The sequence below is a fragment of the Lycorma delicatula genome, chromosome 4 (genome assembly GCF_047948215.1).
Source record: "Lycorma delicatula isolate Av1 chromosome 4, ASM4794821v1, whole genome shotgun sequence".
Lineage (NCBI taxonomy): Eukaryota > Metazoa > Arthropoda > Insecta > Hemiptera > Fulgoridae > Lycorma > Lycorma delicatula.
In genome coordinates, this window is record NC_134458.1 from 62,671,067 (window position 1) to 62,691,791 (window position 20,725).

General features: G+C 27.5%; 1 protein-coding gene across 2 annotated transcripts in view; it reads right to left on the bottom strand.

Annotated features, from left to right (window-relative positions):
- Fas3 (fasciclin 3) overlaps positions 1-20,725 on the bottom strand; it is a 154,426-nt gene that overhangs the window by 22,508 nt on the left and 111,193 nt on the right. Inside the window, exon 9 of one of the 2 annotated variants that reach the window (XM_075363107.1) lies at positions 6,315-7,035. The exons of the other annotated variant lie outside the window; for it this stretch is intronic. Coding sequence (XP_075219222.1) covers positions 6,866-7,035 — 170 coding nt within the window. The 3' untranslated portion in view covers positions 6,315-6,865. Of the gene's footprint in view, positions 1-6,314; positions 7,036-20,725 lie in introns of those variants that run through there. 2 annotated transcript variants of the gene reach the window in all.

A 20,725-nucleotide genomic window follows, 5' to 3' on the forward strand; every position in this document is an offset into this window, starting at 1 on the left:
TTTTGTAATAACTTTTAAAATGTTTCATATAGGAGATAAATATATTAATAAAATTTTATGAATTTGTGATGAGATCAAATAAAGTAATTCAGTTTAAGTAAAAAGTTGTAAAAAATTACAACAAAAGTATTCCAAACTTAAAGTTGAGGGCAGTAGTATGACTAAGGAAACAACTGAAAAAAAAAAAAATAAATAAATCTGAAGCCGATATGTTAGGTCAATAACATTTCAACAAAAGTCTGAAATTAAATAAAAACCTTTAACTCAAAGTTGTCATTTTCAAAAACAATTACATTTCACTGGTTACTGTTTGTTAATGCAACTAGAGAGAATAAACAAAAACTAACATTAAAATAATAATAATTATTTTTATTTAAACAAATAAATCAGCTATACTACATGATCTCTTTGGTTATACAACTCAATATTTACTCACTGTAAATTATTTTAACACAGCACAAATAATATGTAATGTGTTAATAAATGTAAATATTTATATAAATATGCAAATTATAACAGTAACTAATATATTTTGAATAAACAATAAATATATGTATAAATTTGTTATGAATGTACATAAATTTAATGTATGTATATATATATAAAATCTTTAAATTTATTTATAATTGTAGCACACCCAAATGTGTAGGTAAGAATGAATATTTTAAAAAAAGATTTGATTAAATAATTGTTAATAATTAATCATTCTTAAATCTACTTCATTTAAGTAATGGATTCCAGTGCAGATTAAATTTCCTGCCTATAATATAATCATTATAACCCAATAATTTAAACATATTTATATTACTGTCCTACGTATATAGAACTGTCTTTCACAACATTGAAATACAAAATTTCACTAATTGGCTAAAACAATTTTATAACATTTTGATGCTTATACAAACATAAGAAATTTTAAAACTGCAGCACTCTGCTCACTTACATAAAAATATGTTGTTTTAATGAAAAAACATGTTAAACCGATTGTATTGATCATTTATGATTGCAGAAAAATTGAAAATATTAATGCTTACTACCACGACACAAATTGTGAATAATTAGACCATAAACTGAAAAGATATTGAAACTATTCGCTGTCAAATTTGCGATGATCTTAACTATTGTGATCAAATTTATCATCCTGAGTTTAAAGGCAGCATGAGTAATATAAACCATGTCATATGTCATCTAAAGAACAAAACTATTTTCTTTTTAAATCAAAAGAAAACTTAATATAAGAAAAAAATAAACTAAAAGTAAAATCTTATTAAATCCAAATAAAAACAATCCTAAAATACACTATAAAATTAAAATATCATTTTTTTAGTATATTTTTACAATTCTGCATAAGTAAAGATCAGTTTATTAATGAAACAGCATGAACTATGATGGCCTTTTTGCTTATCGTAAATTAAAACAGAAAAACATAATATATTTTTAACATAACCAAAGGCCAATTAATGTAAATAAAATTTATCACTTCACATTATTTTGAATATTCGTATGAAGAAATAAAGATAAAAGTGATCTTAAAAACAGACAGTAGTTAACTATTATATTCACCAGTTTTAACTGATCAGACACATATTTTCACTAATGATTAAATGGATTAAAATTAATAAAATATTTTATTACTTTTATTGACTTTCATGATTACATTTTAGGTTATAATTAGCTTGAACAGAAGTCTACATTATATTCACAATGTTACTTACTATTACATATCTAGAAAAAAAACTATTACTTTTAAAAGAAAAAAATAGTTACATAACAGCATTTCTATAAAAATTACACTATTTTTGGCTCTTTAAAAAACAAGAAGGCCATAACATAAGTTTAAACGGATACTGCAAGACCTTGATGAAAAAGTATCTATCTCATGACAATTCATCATCATCATACAACCCTACTGATTCTAATTCAGTAGACTGTTAATGATTATCTAACTACTACAGGCTTTGCTCAAACATATTTCAGTCAATGTAATAAGCATCCATACTCAATCACTTCATAGACTTAAAATGTGATCCGAACAAATTATGTTTAAATTTAATATTATTTATTTTTCTCACGCTTTAAATACCTAAATACCATACTAATATACATTTGTTTAAAATTCACATAATTCTGTGTATATACTTATTTACAAGCTGCAAAAGTGGAAAAAAAACACATTTATTGGTTTTTATTTTAGTTGACATCACCATGAAGAATGTTAGTGGGTAGGACGGTTTCAGTAGCAGCCTGCAGATAGTGCCGTGCTGCCTAGCTCGACTAAAACAGAGGTTTTTAGCTACATAGTGCTCATCACACAGGGGTTAGTTCTGTTCATGTTGCTGGTAATGGCTGATCAAAATAGCATACATAAGAGCAGAATAACATATGATATTCTCATTTAGTACTGTTCTTTATTGTAAAGCTTTATTTTCATCAGGTTTACAAATGTATGTTTGTACACATTTTATTACGCTGCTGAAAATACAATAACATGTATTTGCCATTAAAATGGTTTAATGCACTGTTATTATCTTAGCTAAACACGAATGCCCTGAAAAGAAATCTGCATACTTCATAGACAATAACAAATACAGCAGCTTTACTGCCTGCCATAACCCTCCTAAAATTATTCAGAAAATCCAACTGCAACTTACTGTAATATATAATTTTTTATAATGCAGTGGCATGCACATGACTGTACTACTTTTTACACAACATACAAACCAGTGTCATCAGTAGATGACTGCAACCAGAACCATATATTACTATTTCGGACAAATCAGAGAAAAACCGAAGGTAATAAGATAACAGTCATTTATATTTCAGACATTTGCTGCACTGTTCTTTTTTTCCAGTTAGTAATAGCTTTGTACAAAAATCTTTGGTAGAAAATACCTCCAACAATAATCCCAACATTAAAATTTTACATGTGACTTCCAAAAATTCTACCATAATAGTAAATAGAAGATTATAAAATCTACACTCATACACATGTATAGGAGACAAATATACATCTTTCTTTTGTGTGTGTATATGTAAGTGTGCAAACATGTATGTATACATCCGCATAAACACAACATTGCTTTACAAGAGCTTTAAAAGAGTATTGACCTTTGCCCAAAACCATAGGTCCCCTTTCAGATGAAGAAAATATAAGCTGATGATAATAGTGGAGAAAATGGTAACCTTTGCATTTAAAATTTTAAACGTAAAATAATAAAGATAGAAAGATTAGTATAAAAAGTACAGTAAGGTATAAATATTATAGAAATGAAATTAGTTTATCTTCTGACAACATCTATTATCTTTGGATTAATTTTTACCTAGATGAAGACCAGGAAATAGTAAAACAACCACCACTCAGTATTATTATTAATCTGCTGCTTACAAAAGTATGCACGAACAATAAAATGGTAGATGAGATTTCATAACTTCATTACATGCTAAACAAAGTACTTCTGTACCAAATACATGTTTTTTTTTTTTTTTAAAGTGGACGGTAAATTTTCATTTAAGTAGTCCTTTGCTACCTGTAAAATGAATTTTATCACTCTTTATATGACAATGACTGTAGTAACAATCCACTCTTGGAGTCCAAGTTTAAATCTTAAAACTTTTTCAAAGCGAAAATGTACTCTATATCATTCCTACAGAAAACATCTAAAGACATCAAGGACAGATTCTATGGCCCTGAAGTCAGGGCAACCTTAATGGATCTATTTGTTTTAAGTCAATTATTCAAAGGCTGCCGTAAAATGAGATTAAAGTAGCTTTGATGAGATATTTTAATCTTGGAATCTCTGCATGTATTCAGTTTGAATAGAAAACAGAGTTCAAACATACTGAAATAAGTGTCTCAATGTTTTCTACATAAAAGAAACAACCAAAGTTTTCATGAGGAACAACCTGCATCGCACAATGACTTAGGACAATTATTGAAATTACTGTTATTTCATTTATCAGATGTGATCCAAAAGTTTGACGACTATGAAAAACAGATTCATTTAAACAGATCACTTCCATAACAAAACATAAAATGATTTAAAATATTTTAGTAATTCAGTTTCGAGTAGAATTAGTAAAACATCTACATATTTCAGATGATTCTGTATTTTAATCTACTGTCAAATCTGAATTCATTCCAATTAACTGTAAAAAAACACCTAACCTTATTGACTGATTTTGCAAATTTTTAAAAATCTAACAGTTGTGAAATCCTTCTGATTGTTTTTTACACCTCACATAAATTAATTAAACTTTTATTATGAATAAATTCTTTTAAAATTTATATAAATAATTATCATATCTACCAGTTCAGTGTAAGTTAATTACATTTCAGAGAAACTTACAGTAGCTATAAAAGTAATCAATTATACTATACTATTTTTTAATACTTAACAGTACACATGTAAATAAAAATTAAAATCTATTTTGTCAAGTAAACAAATTACCTTAACTATAATTGTATTAAAGGATGTAATAAAAAGTAATTAATAATAAATAAAAAATGCAATTAAATAATAAAACTGCTCCATCTTTCTTCAATTCATAAGTAAAATTGAAAAACTGATTAATATTTTTTGTAATGTTTGTTTTTTAACAAACAGTGGAACTGTAGTAAATTTAAAATCATATAACTAACCTTTTATTGAACAGAAATTGTATTCAGCTGTTTAATAATACTGATAAATGAGGTTAAGTACTTATAAACACATTTTCATTAAATATTTTAGACTTTTAAACTTTAAATGTATAGTCCAGAAAGAAGAAATCCTCTTACAAAATTATAATTAATGGTGTAATGAAGGTAGTGTCAGTAACACACACGACGATCAGAAATATTTTACAATGAACTGATTATTTTAGACTGACTGTAAATAATAGCGATAGCTTTATAAAACTAAAAGCAAATTACAAAAACTAATGTTCTTTTTTCTTGTTAATTTGTCAACATAATTTCTGATTCAGTATAATCTACGCGTTAGGCCTAGAATCAGATGAACAGACTAAATAAAATCTTTTAAGTTATACATGAACAGCACATTTACTATAGCTTTTAACACAAAACAGATGTACAATCAGATATGGTGTAATATAACAGTCATACAAGAAAAACCTTGATAATTCAGATACAAGTAATTTGAAATCTCTGTTATGTTTAAAAATCATTTATACTGTTACTTTCCTATATCAAATAGAGTTAAATCAAACTTTTTATTTCATAATTTATAAATACAGTAATGGTGCTTACAAAACTTACAATAACAAAATATAATGGAAAAAAAACATAAATAAATAACACTAACATTAATAATATTATATTTCATTATTTTATAAATATATATATATATATATATATATATAAAATACTTTTACTTATACTTATAATAGATTATGTAGCTTAAATTTAGGAGTACGATTGAAAAAATTACCGTTTAATTATTTTAGATTCTGATGAGTATACATAATCAAGCTTTTTTTAGAAAAACTTTTACAGAATAATCAAAATTTTTAAGGATTTTCATAAGGGAGCATGGATCAAGCCAGAAGAGTGGTCACACTAACCCTCTTGAAAATCTTGAATCCATATGCCTACATCTATATTTCAAGATTTAAGAAAATATTAAAAGAGAAACTTTTGAGTATATTTTGAATCTTGGAATGGAAAAAGAAAACATTATTTTGCCGGAAATGCTTGGCTGTATAAGTAAAGTTTTAGAGAATGTAGTTGATCTTTAGATAGAAAAAAAAATCTTTTTGAAGATATAAACACATTTAACTAAAGACTCATAATTCAAAGTTTTGTTAATTAATAATTATTTAATATGGAACAGGTTTTGAATTAACGAGGTTTCATTATGTATATAATTAATTAAAAATTTTTAATAATTCAGTTGTTAATAAACTGAGATATGTACATGCTTGTTATGCTGCTTTACAGTGATTATAGATTATAGTCACAACTGCTTAACCTTCAGCAGGCTGCTCGGTCACACATAAAAATAATTAAATCTCATCACATATCCCACTGGCTCATATAACTCCATAATTCACTGTGCATGTACTACCTACCTACCACTGTAACTCGACATACACAATTAAAAATATTATTTTAATTCATTTACATTATGAATGTGATAATCTGACTAATTAATAAAAATTGTTAACTCATGGAGGTTAAAATAACTGCTTGTGTGAAATAACTTTTGAATGAAGTATAGTAATCTTTTGTTAATGATAATTAAAAAGATCAAGAAGAAGCTGTGTATCTTCGATTAGTAGTAATGTATGTCAAGGTCAGAAGAACAGAAGCAGGTGACTGTGGAAATGAAAAAGTTAAGGTAATATGGAATGGTATGTACTGATTACTTAGTTTTAGCAGCTATAATTATTGTTCTTCTCATTACTTGAATGAATCCTCAGAGCAAAAATGTTGCTCACTATCAAGGAAAAAAAGCAGTGCTAATCCGAACCAGTGGTTTACTAATACCCGAGCAGATATTTTATTTTTGTGCTAAGAAATTAGTATAATATAAAAGTTCAAATTTCAAGTATTAGCAAACTATTTTACCAAATTCAGCAATCAACTGTTGAGTGACTCGATTCTGACAAAAATATTTCTGTTCATGAACAGTCAATCTTTAAAATGAAGACCACCAAGTATTTGAGATCGATTATCTTATGCGTTCACCGACAATTTATTCACAAATGTTCAGTTTGAATCACTTAACACATAAAAATAAAGTAAATCACATAGAAACACAATTATTATCCTTAACATTTATAATCGAGTGAGGTGAGGCGTATGTTGTAACCCTGCACAAAAAATGGAATGAATTTTCACAGTCGATGTCCTTAATGTCACTCTCTAAACAGGAGTATCTTCTTTAGGTTTCTCCTTCTTCAAATCAGGACTACTGTCGATATAATCAGAGCTCCCATGATGATTTACAGCTGGGTTCTCTGTACCCTCAACAGGGAGGTATGGATCTGCAGCACCTCCCTTTTCTGGCAGGGAACCCCCTTGACCATCCCCCCCTGAAATCAATAAGACCACACTCTAAGCCACAACTGGTTTCTATGCCCTAAAAATTTGTTCATTCATCATAAAAATTGTCATTACTGAAATAAATATTAAGCAGTTAAGTGTTTTATAAAGAAAATACTTACAAAATTTACAGTGACTATAACACAATGACTACAAAACATTTTCCAATATAGAATCAAAATTAAAAAGAAAACTGTACAGTGTCAAGATTCATGCAAAAAAGGAGAATGAAATGTAAACTTAAAGAATGCCTGATATAAAATATAATAATTCTGATGCCACATTAATCATGTATAATGAAAATATTGCTATAACAGTTAAGTATAGTGAGTGACAGAACTAAAAAATTAAATTGTACAAACATTTTTTTGACTGATGTTTGTACAAAGTAAATCAAATTAATATAAAATTTCTACTAAAAATTTCTTCTGCTGATTTCAGAAATTGATGATAATTTTAATAACGAGCAGTTTTCTACTGACTCCATTAAGAAAATAAATAAACTGAGTTTAATTCATAAGAGCAACAAAAATTATTTTTCTCATCGATAACAGATATTTAAATTAATCTTAAGTGAGAAATTAGTCAACAAAATCAATAAAAAAATATAAAAAAACAAGACTACATTAACCGTTAACAATAGTATTAACAGCAGAACCACATTCTATTATTTAAGAAGATTTAAAGTTGACCTGTCTTTAAAATAGAAAGAATGCTATAACTAATACAAAAATTTATTTATTCTATAAACATTCCTGTTGACATGTAACACAATGCTTTGATATGAATAAGTAGGAATGCCTGCTGAGGAAATAACAGACCACTATTTGAAAAAGTTCTCTATAGTCTGTAATAAAAGGTAAACCAGACTACAAACTATCTGTAGTGTCATAACAGAACAAAAAACTGCAGAAAAATCTGGTTGCCTGCACTGTTATTAGCAAAGTTTAACCGATATAACATCAGTATAATTGCAAAATTTTGTTATGTGTGTTACTAGTAAGGATTTAAAAGAAAGAAACTGTTACCCAATAATGGATTTCATGAATGTTTCTAGTAAATTATACTTTCAAAAATTAGAAATTTCAATTTGCTATTTTTAATAATTTTATTTGTTTCTCATTCATATTTGTTGAACATTTTGTTTTGATAAATTATATGATTTTTTTTCTTACAACTAACAGTTCTGTATATTCTCAGTCTAGTGAATCTAGTTTCAATACAAACTAGACCAAATGTCTTAAACAAAACTTTTTTTCTTTAAACAAAATTATTGTTTAAAGAAAATACGATTACTATTTCATTAAAAATAATAACAGTTAAAAAATATTTTTTTTTAAATTAATTTTAATGAATACAAATGCTTATCTTCTTAACAATTATTAAACTGTTAGAATAAAAGAAAAAAAGGATATACAAAAATTAACTATTTTTATATGGAAGAGAAGTAAAAGAAAATATTTACTGAGAATAAAGTTAAAAAATTAAACTACACTTCTTTTGCTTTCTGAAGTTATTTTTTTTTATATTGTTAGTACTAAAAGGAATATTTCTAATAATGTTTTATTATTTTAATTAAACTTTGAATGGAATACAAGAAAACTTTTCACAGATAAAAATTCACTAATTTTGGCACAGCAGACTTTCCTTATGAGAGAATCTAATAGCCTGCCTCTAAATTATACCAATGCCAGTTGTCAGCACATCAGAAGCAGCAGGACCAAATCTTTTTTTAAATACTATATATTATCTTAAGTATACAAAGCAGTAATTTACTACTTTTGATAAACTTGATGAAACTTATGATATTGACTTAATACTAAATTACAGCAAGAGGATCCTTTTTTACTGGAAAAATTAACCCACAGTGAAACAAATAAGAAAAAAGATACTACAATATGTAATGCAGATACTGGCTGACAGTTCTAATAGGATTATTTTCACGTTTAATAAAAAAAAATGAATAAAAAGTGTTATACTTCAAAACAAGACTTCATATATTTAAAATAATAATAAAATATGGATAATCAAAATTTCTCCATTTTATCTGGTTATTCATCTTTTATTTTTTCTCCTGATTTTGTGAGGCTTAAAATCTCATATCATAACAAAATTTTCCTGTCTACATTTTTTTTAAATGAATGAATAAAATAATTTAGTCCATTTTTAATAACATATCAGAAGAGTTGTACAGATAATTAGAAATGATACCCACTTCATAGACATTTTATAAGGAAAAGTAAGTAAATATGTAAGAATCAAAATCATTAAAATTTCCTTTGTTCAGAATTTTGAGACAACACCTCAGTATTGATAAGATATGGAGAAAATGGTATTTGATGGTACAACTGACTGAATGCAAAGCATTTTAGTGAACATAATGCAGTGGTTAAGGTTTAGGAGTGATCAAATTTATGCAGGCAGCCGGGGATATCTCTCATATTGCAATTCCTCTGAAAGTTGTTTTTCTTTTCACCACACTCCCTTTTTTCTTATTCCTTATTTCTTATCTGCAGTTTTCATTTCAGCGGCGGTGTAGTTCTGTCCCTGGTTGGCCTACATCAAGGATACTAGAAATTAAACAGACAGTGCAATCTGGTGGAAGGGGGCTGCCTGCAGGCCAATCTGGGGATTTCCTGTCCAATGGCCACTCATAAGCTTAATGGATTTAGTACCTATCAGGTAAAGCCACATCTCATAACACCTCCTAGAATACAAATCTAATAACATCTACAGCATTATAGAGCAACAAACAACCAACAATTTTAACATCGCGCACATGATACGGGCAAACAGATTTTCTCAAACATAAAGTAAAGTCACAAAAACAGAATCATTTAAAATAAATAAATTAGTATAAATAAAAATAATTCCATATCAATTTGAGTGGAAATATATATATATAAATTATTATGAGGTTATGAATCCCAATCTCTAGTGAACAAGAACATCAGGAATAATATGGCTATTATTCCAAGATATCGATCAACAGTTAATAAAAAACACAGTGATTTTCTGGGCAAAGGAACAAATCAAACTTCAAGATCTTGTGGATTGTTTACAAAAATGGAAGGAATAATGGAAATACATTTTGACCCTAATGTAACTGTTGCCAACAATTCTACAAATTATTAAGATTTACTAGAATGTTAATCCCAAAAATGTTATAAAATAAATGTGTACTTTTTATTTACACATTTATTATCTGTTCAGTGTATTAATAAATAAAAATAAAATACATTTAAAAAATAAGTACTGACTGCATTCAACAAAGAAAAACCATTTACAATCTGACTTAAAGAAAGAAGACCTCTTAGGTTTGAGCCATTATAAATCTAAAGTTATTTTATTAACAACTCATTGATTTCTGTTAAAAAAACTGTCTATTATCACTGAAAAATCATTTACATTTGATGTAAATATATATACAAATGTACATATATAGTGGAGATGGAAATAATTTTTTAAAAAAAGCCTTACTACTGTTGAAAGGAACTGAAATTTGATAATGGTAAAAATAAAGGCTCATCTAACTAATCATGTATGTTTTACAAATTGTTTAGCCAATGTTATTCAGCTCGGGAATACATCATGCCTCTCTAAATGTAAACAACATTTTTCTAGCAACTTTAATGAGTTCTAAATAAAGTAACAAAATAAAAAAATAGCTATGAAAATAGAGAATGTTCAAACCGAGTGGTTTGACCTAGCAAGAGGGCTAAAGGCAAGAGTGCTGCCTATCACTGATGTTATTTAATCTGTATATTGAAGATATGATCAAAAAAGCTCTACAAGAAAATAAAGGGTGTAGGAGGAAGGTGAATAACTTGTATAAAGTTCACAGATGACATGCTATTTTTAGAAAATGATATGGCAGAATGACGTATGAAAATGAATGTTACGGATAGTAAAGTAATGAAGTTAGTTGACTAAAAGGCAATCAATGTCTGCCAAAACAAAAGTAGAATTGAATGGGTAAAATGGTAGATACTTGGGTTCCATGTTAACAGAAAATGCAAAAGTGAAAATAAAATAAAAGCAAAAACAACAATGGCTAAGGAACCATTTAACAGGAAGAAACAGTTATTATGTATTAAAATGACTTTGAATTGTTATGTTTGAAGTATACTTCTGTATAGTGGTGAAATGCGGGTGCTAAAAGAGAGGCTGGAGGCATTTGAAATACAGCCAAGGAAGAGATTGAAGATAATTAGACCAGCAGATATAGTAAAAAAAAAGAACTAGGAAAGTGAATGAGAAAAGAAATTTTATCAAAAAAATTCTAAATAAGAAGGATCAAATAAAACAGAAGTAGGATCAGTAGAAAATGCAGAAAATAAAGGGTGGAAAATAATAAAAATTAGAGGTGATCTAAATGGAAACAGGATCTTAGAAGTTTTGTTGGGAATAGAGGAAAAGGAAACAGACATGGTGCAAGGGATGTGTCTCAAGGTTGATAACTATATAATGAAAACAGAGCAGGCTTTAATTCAATTAAATATATTTTAATACTTCTTAGTTACAAAAATATAACAGTTTAAATTCAGCTGTTTTCTTTCTTTAGCTAGACTATAGATGGGGTTATTCAAATACGATTCTTATTTGCTCAACATTTCTTTTTAACATATAATAAAAGTTATAAACCTATAAAAGGTCTGAGGTTATTATCAGATGTTATTACTCTCTCTCCATTTCTATAATTTTCAAAAACTTATGTACAAGAGGTTATCTCTAAAGTAAAGACTGTTTTCATTGTAAAAAAGTTTATTCTGAGAACTTTATAAATATTTTTTATTTCTCTTAACTACATACCTTATACTACTTCTCTATATAATCGCCACATGAATTAAGACATTTATCGTAGCAATACACCAGCTTCCATACACCCTCATCGTATTTTTTCTGCTGCCAGTCCATTTAGCCACTGATTAACAGCATTTTTAAGTTCATCATCACCCGCGAATTGCTTACCACTCAAAAATTCTTTCAATTTCCTAAACAAATGGTAATCAGAAGGAACTAAGTCTGGACTATATGGTAGGTGATCGTAAATTTCCCATCCAAATGTTCTCAGTAAATGAAGTGTGGAACCTGCAACATGTAGACGTGCATTATTGTGCAGCAGGACGACGCTGTTGGTCAGCTGCCCACGTTGCCAAATTTTGAATGGCGCGCCGTATCTTATGTAGAATTACACACTAGGCTTCTGTCTTTATAGTCGTCCACATGAAATCAATCAGCAGTATACCAAACCAATCCCAAAAGACTGTGGCCATCAGTTTGTGTCCAAATGGCGGTGGCTTGACCTTTGTTGATCTAGTTGGCGATTGAGGATAAAGCCATTCACTTAGACTGCCGTGTAATATAAAATCCATGTTTCATCGCCAGTAACAATTGAATTAAGGAACTCATCATCTTTTTCTATGTAGCACATCAAAAATTCCAAAGCAGATTCCATTCAAATTTTTTTGTAATATTCTTCCATTAAGACGTGCAACACCCAACATGCACAAACCTTTCTGAAGTCTAAATTGTGTATAATGCGACCAATAACAGTTCTTGAAACATCAGGAAAAAGAAAGGCCAGGTTGGAAATCGTTGAGCAACGATCTTTTCTAATTTCATTATCGACGTGTTTCAACAAGTCCTCAATGATTATCAAGGGCCTCCCCGAACATTCTTCATCATACACATTAATTTTGTTACTCCTAAACCTTTCACACCATTTTTGGATGTTTCTTACATTCATTATATTATCACCGTATACAGCAACCAGCAACCGACTGCCTATGAATTTCAGCTGGCTTAACATTTTGATGATTTAAAAAACATATGATTTCACATATTTCACAGTCGGTGGCAACACTGATTTTCCTATTCATTTTATAACATAATAACTCAAACGTAATCAAAGATACTATGTGACAACTTGCAGACAAAAGTGCAGTGTGTACATTACTAGTGTGCCATGAACAACACAGGTTCACCAACCTTAAAGGAGAGAAATTTCCGAGCGGTCTTTACTTTAGAGACATCCCTCGTATATATAATTTTTTGAAAATTCAAATAATTCATCAACAAACTAATTGTATGTTGATACACAATACCAACTGTGCTAATTAGATTCAAAAAATAACAACTTAACCACCAAAACACAGTAACAGAAAAACCTAAAAAAACGCTAATATTAATAGTCAACATTTGCGTGATCCCAAATCATCATTCCAGTAATGGCAGTGGAGTTGTGTTGTGCTACAAATTTTGCAGTTGTTGGGAGTGTTTATGTTTTGTAATTTTTTTTAGTTTTTATTTCGTTTTTGTTATTTGTTTGATGTAATAATAAAATTGTGTACCAACTGATGATGCGGGATCCCATGAAAGTCGACTATTGGTATTAGTTTTTTTATGTTTTTCTGTTACTGTATTTTGGTGGTTAAGTTGTTATTTTTGAATATATATATATATATATATATATATATATATATTCAAATATTTAAACGATAGGCAATTGTGCACCAACAAGAATTAAAAATTTTATAGCTTGTAAAAAAATATGAATTTCATCACAGTGTAGTTGTAGTATAATTAGAACTCAAAAGTAAGGACAGTGATTTCATGCATTGTGCAAAAACTCTAAAGCAACAAGCATTCTGAAGTTTTATTTACATTATCATTAAAGCTAATACTATTATATTTTTTACTGGTCTTTACATAATTTTTTTTTAATAACAAAAATATAGTTTAATAATATCCTTTATTTTAAAATTAGCCATTATTTTATTTGGCAAAAATTACAAACCGCTATCAACAGTCATTTAAAAAATATTTTTTTTTAATGTATGCAATCATACAAGTAAAATCTCTTTGGAATTAATTATTTTGAAAACTTCGTGTAAAAATTTAGAAGTGTAATTGCCAAGATCATGTATAATCAACTGATATGAAGTAACTGATATTTCAAAGATGGTATGGTCCAGTTAAATAAAGACTAAGTGAAGCAAATGTAAAACTGTGCACATATATAAATATAACTATATACAGTACACATGATGAAGATAAAAGCTTGCTTGCATGAGACAGACAGTCGCTGTGTAGAGCATTATATTACTCTTTTCTCTTAACATTAGGCTCATTCAGAAACCAAATATTCTGCAATGTAGTGTGTTTAACTATTTTCATAAATAGCAAAAAAATTTTCCACAATTAAAATTTATTAATCTTGTTTAATTTCAGACAATAATCTCTTTAAAAATACTTAGCACACTTATAAATATTTTTTACTGTATAAATTATAAAAACAAATGGTTTAAACTTATATCAATAGATTCTTTTTACACCCCTCCATCAAGTGAGTCGTAAAATGAACAACCACTTTATATGACTAAAGATTATCAAAATATTTCATATGAGTTATATTTATATGCACTTGTTGTAATTGGGTTATTAGTATTGTTGCTGAGGTAGGGGGGGTGGATGGATGTTGGGTGGAGGATAGTGGGTAGTGGGTGGTTAGTGAATGGTGGGTAGGTGGATGGAAGCCCTGAACCAGTTTAAGATAATATTTATTGTACGCCTTGTTTATGAAGAGAATAAAACGCTCTGTAGTCAAGCTCATGAAATAATTAATAATGTATATGATTTTATGAAGAAAGAACCTATAAAGTTAAGAAAATTAGATGATGAAAAACATTTAATACGCACTCAAGAATGTAAAGAAAGAACTGCTGCAGGTGTAGCTTGTGAAATTTCAACATCACAACTTGTAAAACTCCAAAAAGAAAAGCAGGATCTTATTAAATCTAAATTACAGTCGTGCTCATTCAGCACACTAAAGAATGATGAACAATGATCAAAACCAGTTAGTAGATTAGACTATTTTGATCAAGGCATTGTTGGAAGAAGTTAATGAGGTTCATGCAAATCACAATTAACTGCCTACGTTAAATAAATTACAGGAAGAACTTCAAAAGAGTACTTAATTTAAAGGTTCTAGAACTACACTAGCAGCTATCCTGAAAGATTTAGGGTTTAAGTGGTGTAAAACTGATAATCAGAAACTTTTGATTGAGAAAGAAGCCATCCAATGGAAGAGAAGAAGATTATTTATAAAAAATGACAAATTGCAGAAAAGAAAATTCTTTGTTTCTTTGTAGGAAATATATAACTTTACGTCCCATTCAACAACAAAATCATGGTTGGATGACAGTGGTGCAGGAATAAAAGTGCCAATTAATAAAGGTGATCGGTTAATCATAATCCACACTGGGGGAGAAATGGAGTTCATTCCAAATCTGATATTAACTTGGAAAATGAGTTTAAACAGCAGTGACTGTCACAACAAAACAATTTCATGAATTGGGCATCTGAAAAATTAATTCCTGGATCCCCTCCAATCAGTGGTTATCAATAATGTGCCATATCACAATTCACTTCTACAGACACATCTAAATTCAAATGATAGGAAAAGTACCATGATTAATTGGTTACAAAAGAACAATATTCCATTTAATAAATCAGTGTTAAAACCACAATTGTATAATATAATTAAATAACATAGAAATTCAAGAATAAAGCACCATTTGATGAACTATTAAAAAACAAAGGCATCAGGTTCTGCAGCTTTCACCTTACCATCCTGATTTAAATCCAATTGAGATGGTACGGTATGCTCTGAAAGAATATTTTGGTAGTAATAACACATTTTTAATGTCAGATATTAAAAAATTAGCTGAAGAAAAAATGAATAAAGAGATTGAAACCATATGCAAAGTAAAAAAAAAAGCTGAAACTGATTATAAAATGGAGCTGCTAATCAACGAAATGATGGATAAATTTATCATACATTTAGACAGCGGTAGTAAAAGTGACTGTTACAATGAAAATAGAGAAGATGGTAAATTGTACAGTAATTGGGCGTATAATGCAGATTTAAAGTAACTGTTAATAATAAAAATAATAATAATAGTACAATCAACAATGAAAATTACTGTACAAAAAGAAAAAGAATTTGAAAATTCTAAATATTATACAAAAAAAGAATAGTATAATAACTGTACATCTAATATAGTTTAATTACAGATACAATATACATTCAAGCACTAGTTACGATTTTTGTTGGTTTAAAAATACACCTAAATTAAAATTCCTGTTTTGCAATCTTTATTTATTGAATTATTAATACTAATTATGTAATAATGAATTGTAACTAATAAAACATGAAAATAGTAATAAATTAAACATGCATAAATAAAAGTACAACAATTATTATTGTCCTATTACATGGGTATAACTGTTTTCAGGTTCAGTAGTAATGCAGTCCCAACCTTCTCCAATACAAGCTTTTATTTTCACTGTACACACTATATATAGAAATTAAAAGAAAAAAAACTATTTATTAAGCTCAGTGTTAATAAATTATACAATTTAAAAAAAAAAGAAAAGAGTGTCAAGATGAGAGACTTACATAATAAATTATATGCAATTATATCAGTCATAAAACTTTTGATCTAATGGTATCTAGTGCTAATATTTGCTAGAATATTCAATATATGCGATTTAAGACTAATATGCAAGTAATCTGCAAATCTATTTAATATTAGAACTTAAAAGAAAAAATATGTATTTACATTAGAGTCTATTTAACAAGACATGAATTGAATTTTAGCAGAGGAACAATCTTATGCAATTGAAATATACTGTTTCCTCTTGAAAAACTCACTCCAGCCATTGGTTTTATGTATTCACAATTCACTAATTTTTGGTGTAGAGAGATTCTATCACATCACAAACATAATACCGTTATTAAATAATATTAATGTGTAAATATAATTTCTTTGTTGATTATAAAATAGATTAGAAGTGGTGAAAATTTATAAAACACACTAATGGAGCCAGAACAACATATCAGTAAGACAACAAACTCATATAATTCAGAAAATAAATTTGAATTCATCAATAAAAGAAAAATCTAAAATAGTGAATTACATTACACCATTGATGGAATAAAATGCAGCGAAATTTCATTGTCTAAGGAAAGAAAATAAATAAGAAATTTGAAATTTACAATAATTATGTTAAACAGTTGCGCAGATACCTTTCCATCATTATGAACATTTCTAAACTATGCTGATAAAAAAGTGAATTTAATATATATATATATATATAAATTATGTTTCACACTTTATAAACCCTTCTTAAATTGTGTGTAATCATTTTCCTCCATTAACTGTTGCCATATAGCAACATTGTTTTTAACACTAACAACTTCTGGTTACTGTCAATTACATCATTATATATACTAAATTTGAATATAACCAACTGAACTTTACATCAATGGATTTTTTTTTATCATTTCTATACTCTAGTTAAAAAAATTATTGGATCACGTTACTGTGACTCAGCAAACAATTTTATTTGGTATAAATTTAAAGAATCATTACAATTATAGATATTTTATCTTTAATTTATTTTTAATGATTTAATATAGCCTCTACAATCACATCAAAAGACAAAACATAAAAAATGTGATAATTTGTTAATTTAGATACAATACTTAGGGATAAAAGTATTATAAAATTGAAATAAATATAATTCCAAATTGAATTATACTTTTTCTGTTTTATACTGTAATTATAGGTGTACACAAATACACATGTATCCACTGCAATGTATAGAACATGAATTCATTAATACTTGCTTATATAAAGAGTGATTTCAAATTGCACGGCTATCTCTCCATAGATGATTCTATAGCCAAAAATAAGAAAAAAAAGTTCATATAAACATATATCAGAAAACGGTTTATTAGCGATTTTTGTCTCACAAAACATTTAGTCCTGCTTTCTGCTCCATCAGTGAAATTAACTACATTAAAATTCTTGGGGTATAAATCAAGGGGTAAATTTGTTGCTTCCTTATGGTTTTTGATCTAAAATTGAATAAAAGTGGTCCCAGACCTCTATCTCACTTAGTTTTTAAGAAAAACAGGGTAAAATACACAAATATTTTGTCAGAAAATATACTTTTTTAAATTTAGAACAAAATAACTTTGATAATTTAGCAATAAAAAAATAAAAACAAATATTTGTTTCTAGTTATTTGGAATCACCTGTATTAAGACTTCTTTATACCTATTCACTTATTACTATATTTACAACTATAACAATTCTTGATATAAAGTGTGTATACATCGTGTGTACTGATGTATACACGTTATCTAATAATGATATATATGTATATAAGGTGTATCTATATATAATTTCTATAGTGGTAAATATAATTATACAGAAATGTATACTGTTGTTGAATAAACACTGTCTAATTTATAAGTGAGTAACGATGAAATCATGCTTGTATTATTTAGTAATTAATATATTTAATAATAGTTAATTTAATTAATAATAATTATTTAATTTAATAATGTAATGGGATATCTGATTATTAAATGAATTCTGAATTCTTTGCCATTTTTCCATTGCTCAAACGAAGATCGAAAAACTGAATCACCAAATTTCTTATACACTGTATTCAACCTTTCTTCCATCAACCAAAAATTACAATTATTAGTTTAAGATTATAATAATAATTATTATTATGTAATGACACAATAATTGAGATATATCTGATGATGGAACATATGTATATATATTGAATCTTGTCACTGAAATGTTCATCTCATTAAAAACCACAAGATAAATAAAAAGATGTTATTTCCAAACTTGACTCGGATACCATAAACAAAAAATATTTACTGATTATCAACAATTAATTTTGTAATGAATAAAATATCATTATAAAACTTTAAAATTTAATTGAATACCATTAAATAACTTAATGAATAATATAAGAGTAATATTTACAAGCTATATACACAGGCCATCAAATCTACAAACATTAAAAGAAACATAAACACCTCTCTGATATCCATGTGGAAATATGAAAGATTTGTCTTATTTATTCCAGCTTTAAAATGAAAACTTAACTTAAAATCCCAAAATTTGATTACAAAATCCTAGAAATGAATAAAAAGGAATTGTAGGATAAGATCCAGGCAAATAATTCCCAAAACTGGAAGGAAGTTTAATAGAGACTGAAAGGGAAATGGTCCATTACAATACAATAAAAAACATCCATGATGGGATTCTAAAAAAATATGGAAATAACCTTCAAATTTTGAAGACACTAAGAAAAACAACACAAAATTCTGAGAGAAGAAAGATGGAAATTTCATAAAGAACAGAATTAGATGAAGATTTTAAAAAGAATCCTTTTGAAATTAAATCAGTTATGAGAAAGGGTGATTGCCTTTACACTTTAACTCTAGTATTAGATAAAATAATGAAAATATTTTGAAATGTTAACAAAACTGCTTTTGGAATTGGGGCAGGAGAAAGAAAAATAAGAGTAAATTGTTTAGCTTTTGCAAATAATCTGGCTTTACTAGCAAATTCAGAAAAAGAAGCAATTTCTCAAGTTGAGGATATGAAAATAATTACCGAAAAAGCTGGTGTACAAATCTCGTTTTCTAAAAATAAATGAAGACAAATTCTAAACAAAACAAGAAATGTATAGAAACCAAATTTAGAAAAATTAAATACACAGATAAATTTAAATAACTAGGTGAAATAATAATCTCAAATGGTTGGGTAAGAAGATGTTTGAAACCAGAAAAATGGTTTTTAAGAGACAGAGATTTTTAACTAAAAATACATACAACACGAAAAATGTATATCTATAAATGCAAAATTGATACACTATAACACAGTACTGAAATCAGTAATCTCCATGGGAAAGAAACCTCCAATTTAATCACTTTTGAAAACTGAAAGGAAAATTTTAAGAATGATCCATAGCCCAAGAAAATCAAAAGATGGAAACAGAATGAAAACAAATAAAGAAAATTTACAAAATTAAAGAAAAAAATATGAAATTTCTGAAGAATAAGAAACCACAATCCAAAGAAGAAGAGTAAGTTTTGTGGGACATATGATTTGAATGGATTCAGTAGACTGAACGAGAAACTTTCTGATAAATTTTGGAAATATAAAACTGTGCCTCCATATATTAAACAAGCAAAGGAAGATCTAAAAACAGAAAATATAAAAATAAAAGTTTGTCAAGTTAGAAATAAATTCAGAGAAAAAAATCTGCAGAATGAAGGTTCTTGTGAAAGCAAAAAAAGAAAAGAGAGTGCATATATTGGACAGAAGAACGAAAAACACAGTGAAAGAATTCTGGAGGAGAAAAAGGGAAAATCAGAACATAAGGAATTGAAATTATATTTGCCTGGTCTTCTGCAAGCCAGTTTGGAAAAAAATTATTATTATTATGATGTAAAATGATCTTAATTGTTTAGAAAAAAGCTATTCTAAAATGTCTTAATTGAAAATTAGTTCAGCAATACGAGATATAGATGAAATAATACCCTTTGAAACCTAACATAACAGTTACGTGATCCTGAATTTTAGATTTATTAAAATGATTTTTGTTTGTGAATTATGTACGTTGACCTTTTAGTAACATTTTTAAGAAAAACAAGTAATTATTACTTTTAATGAGTTAAAAGTATTATTTAGTCATTTTTCATAAAAATGTCAGTGAAGTTTAAATGAAGTAAACAAAGTTTCTGTAAATTTTTTATAACTGTGAATGAAGTAAGACATGGAATTAAGTAGCTAAAAT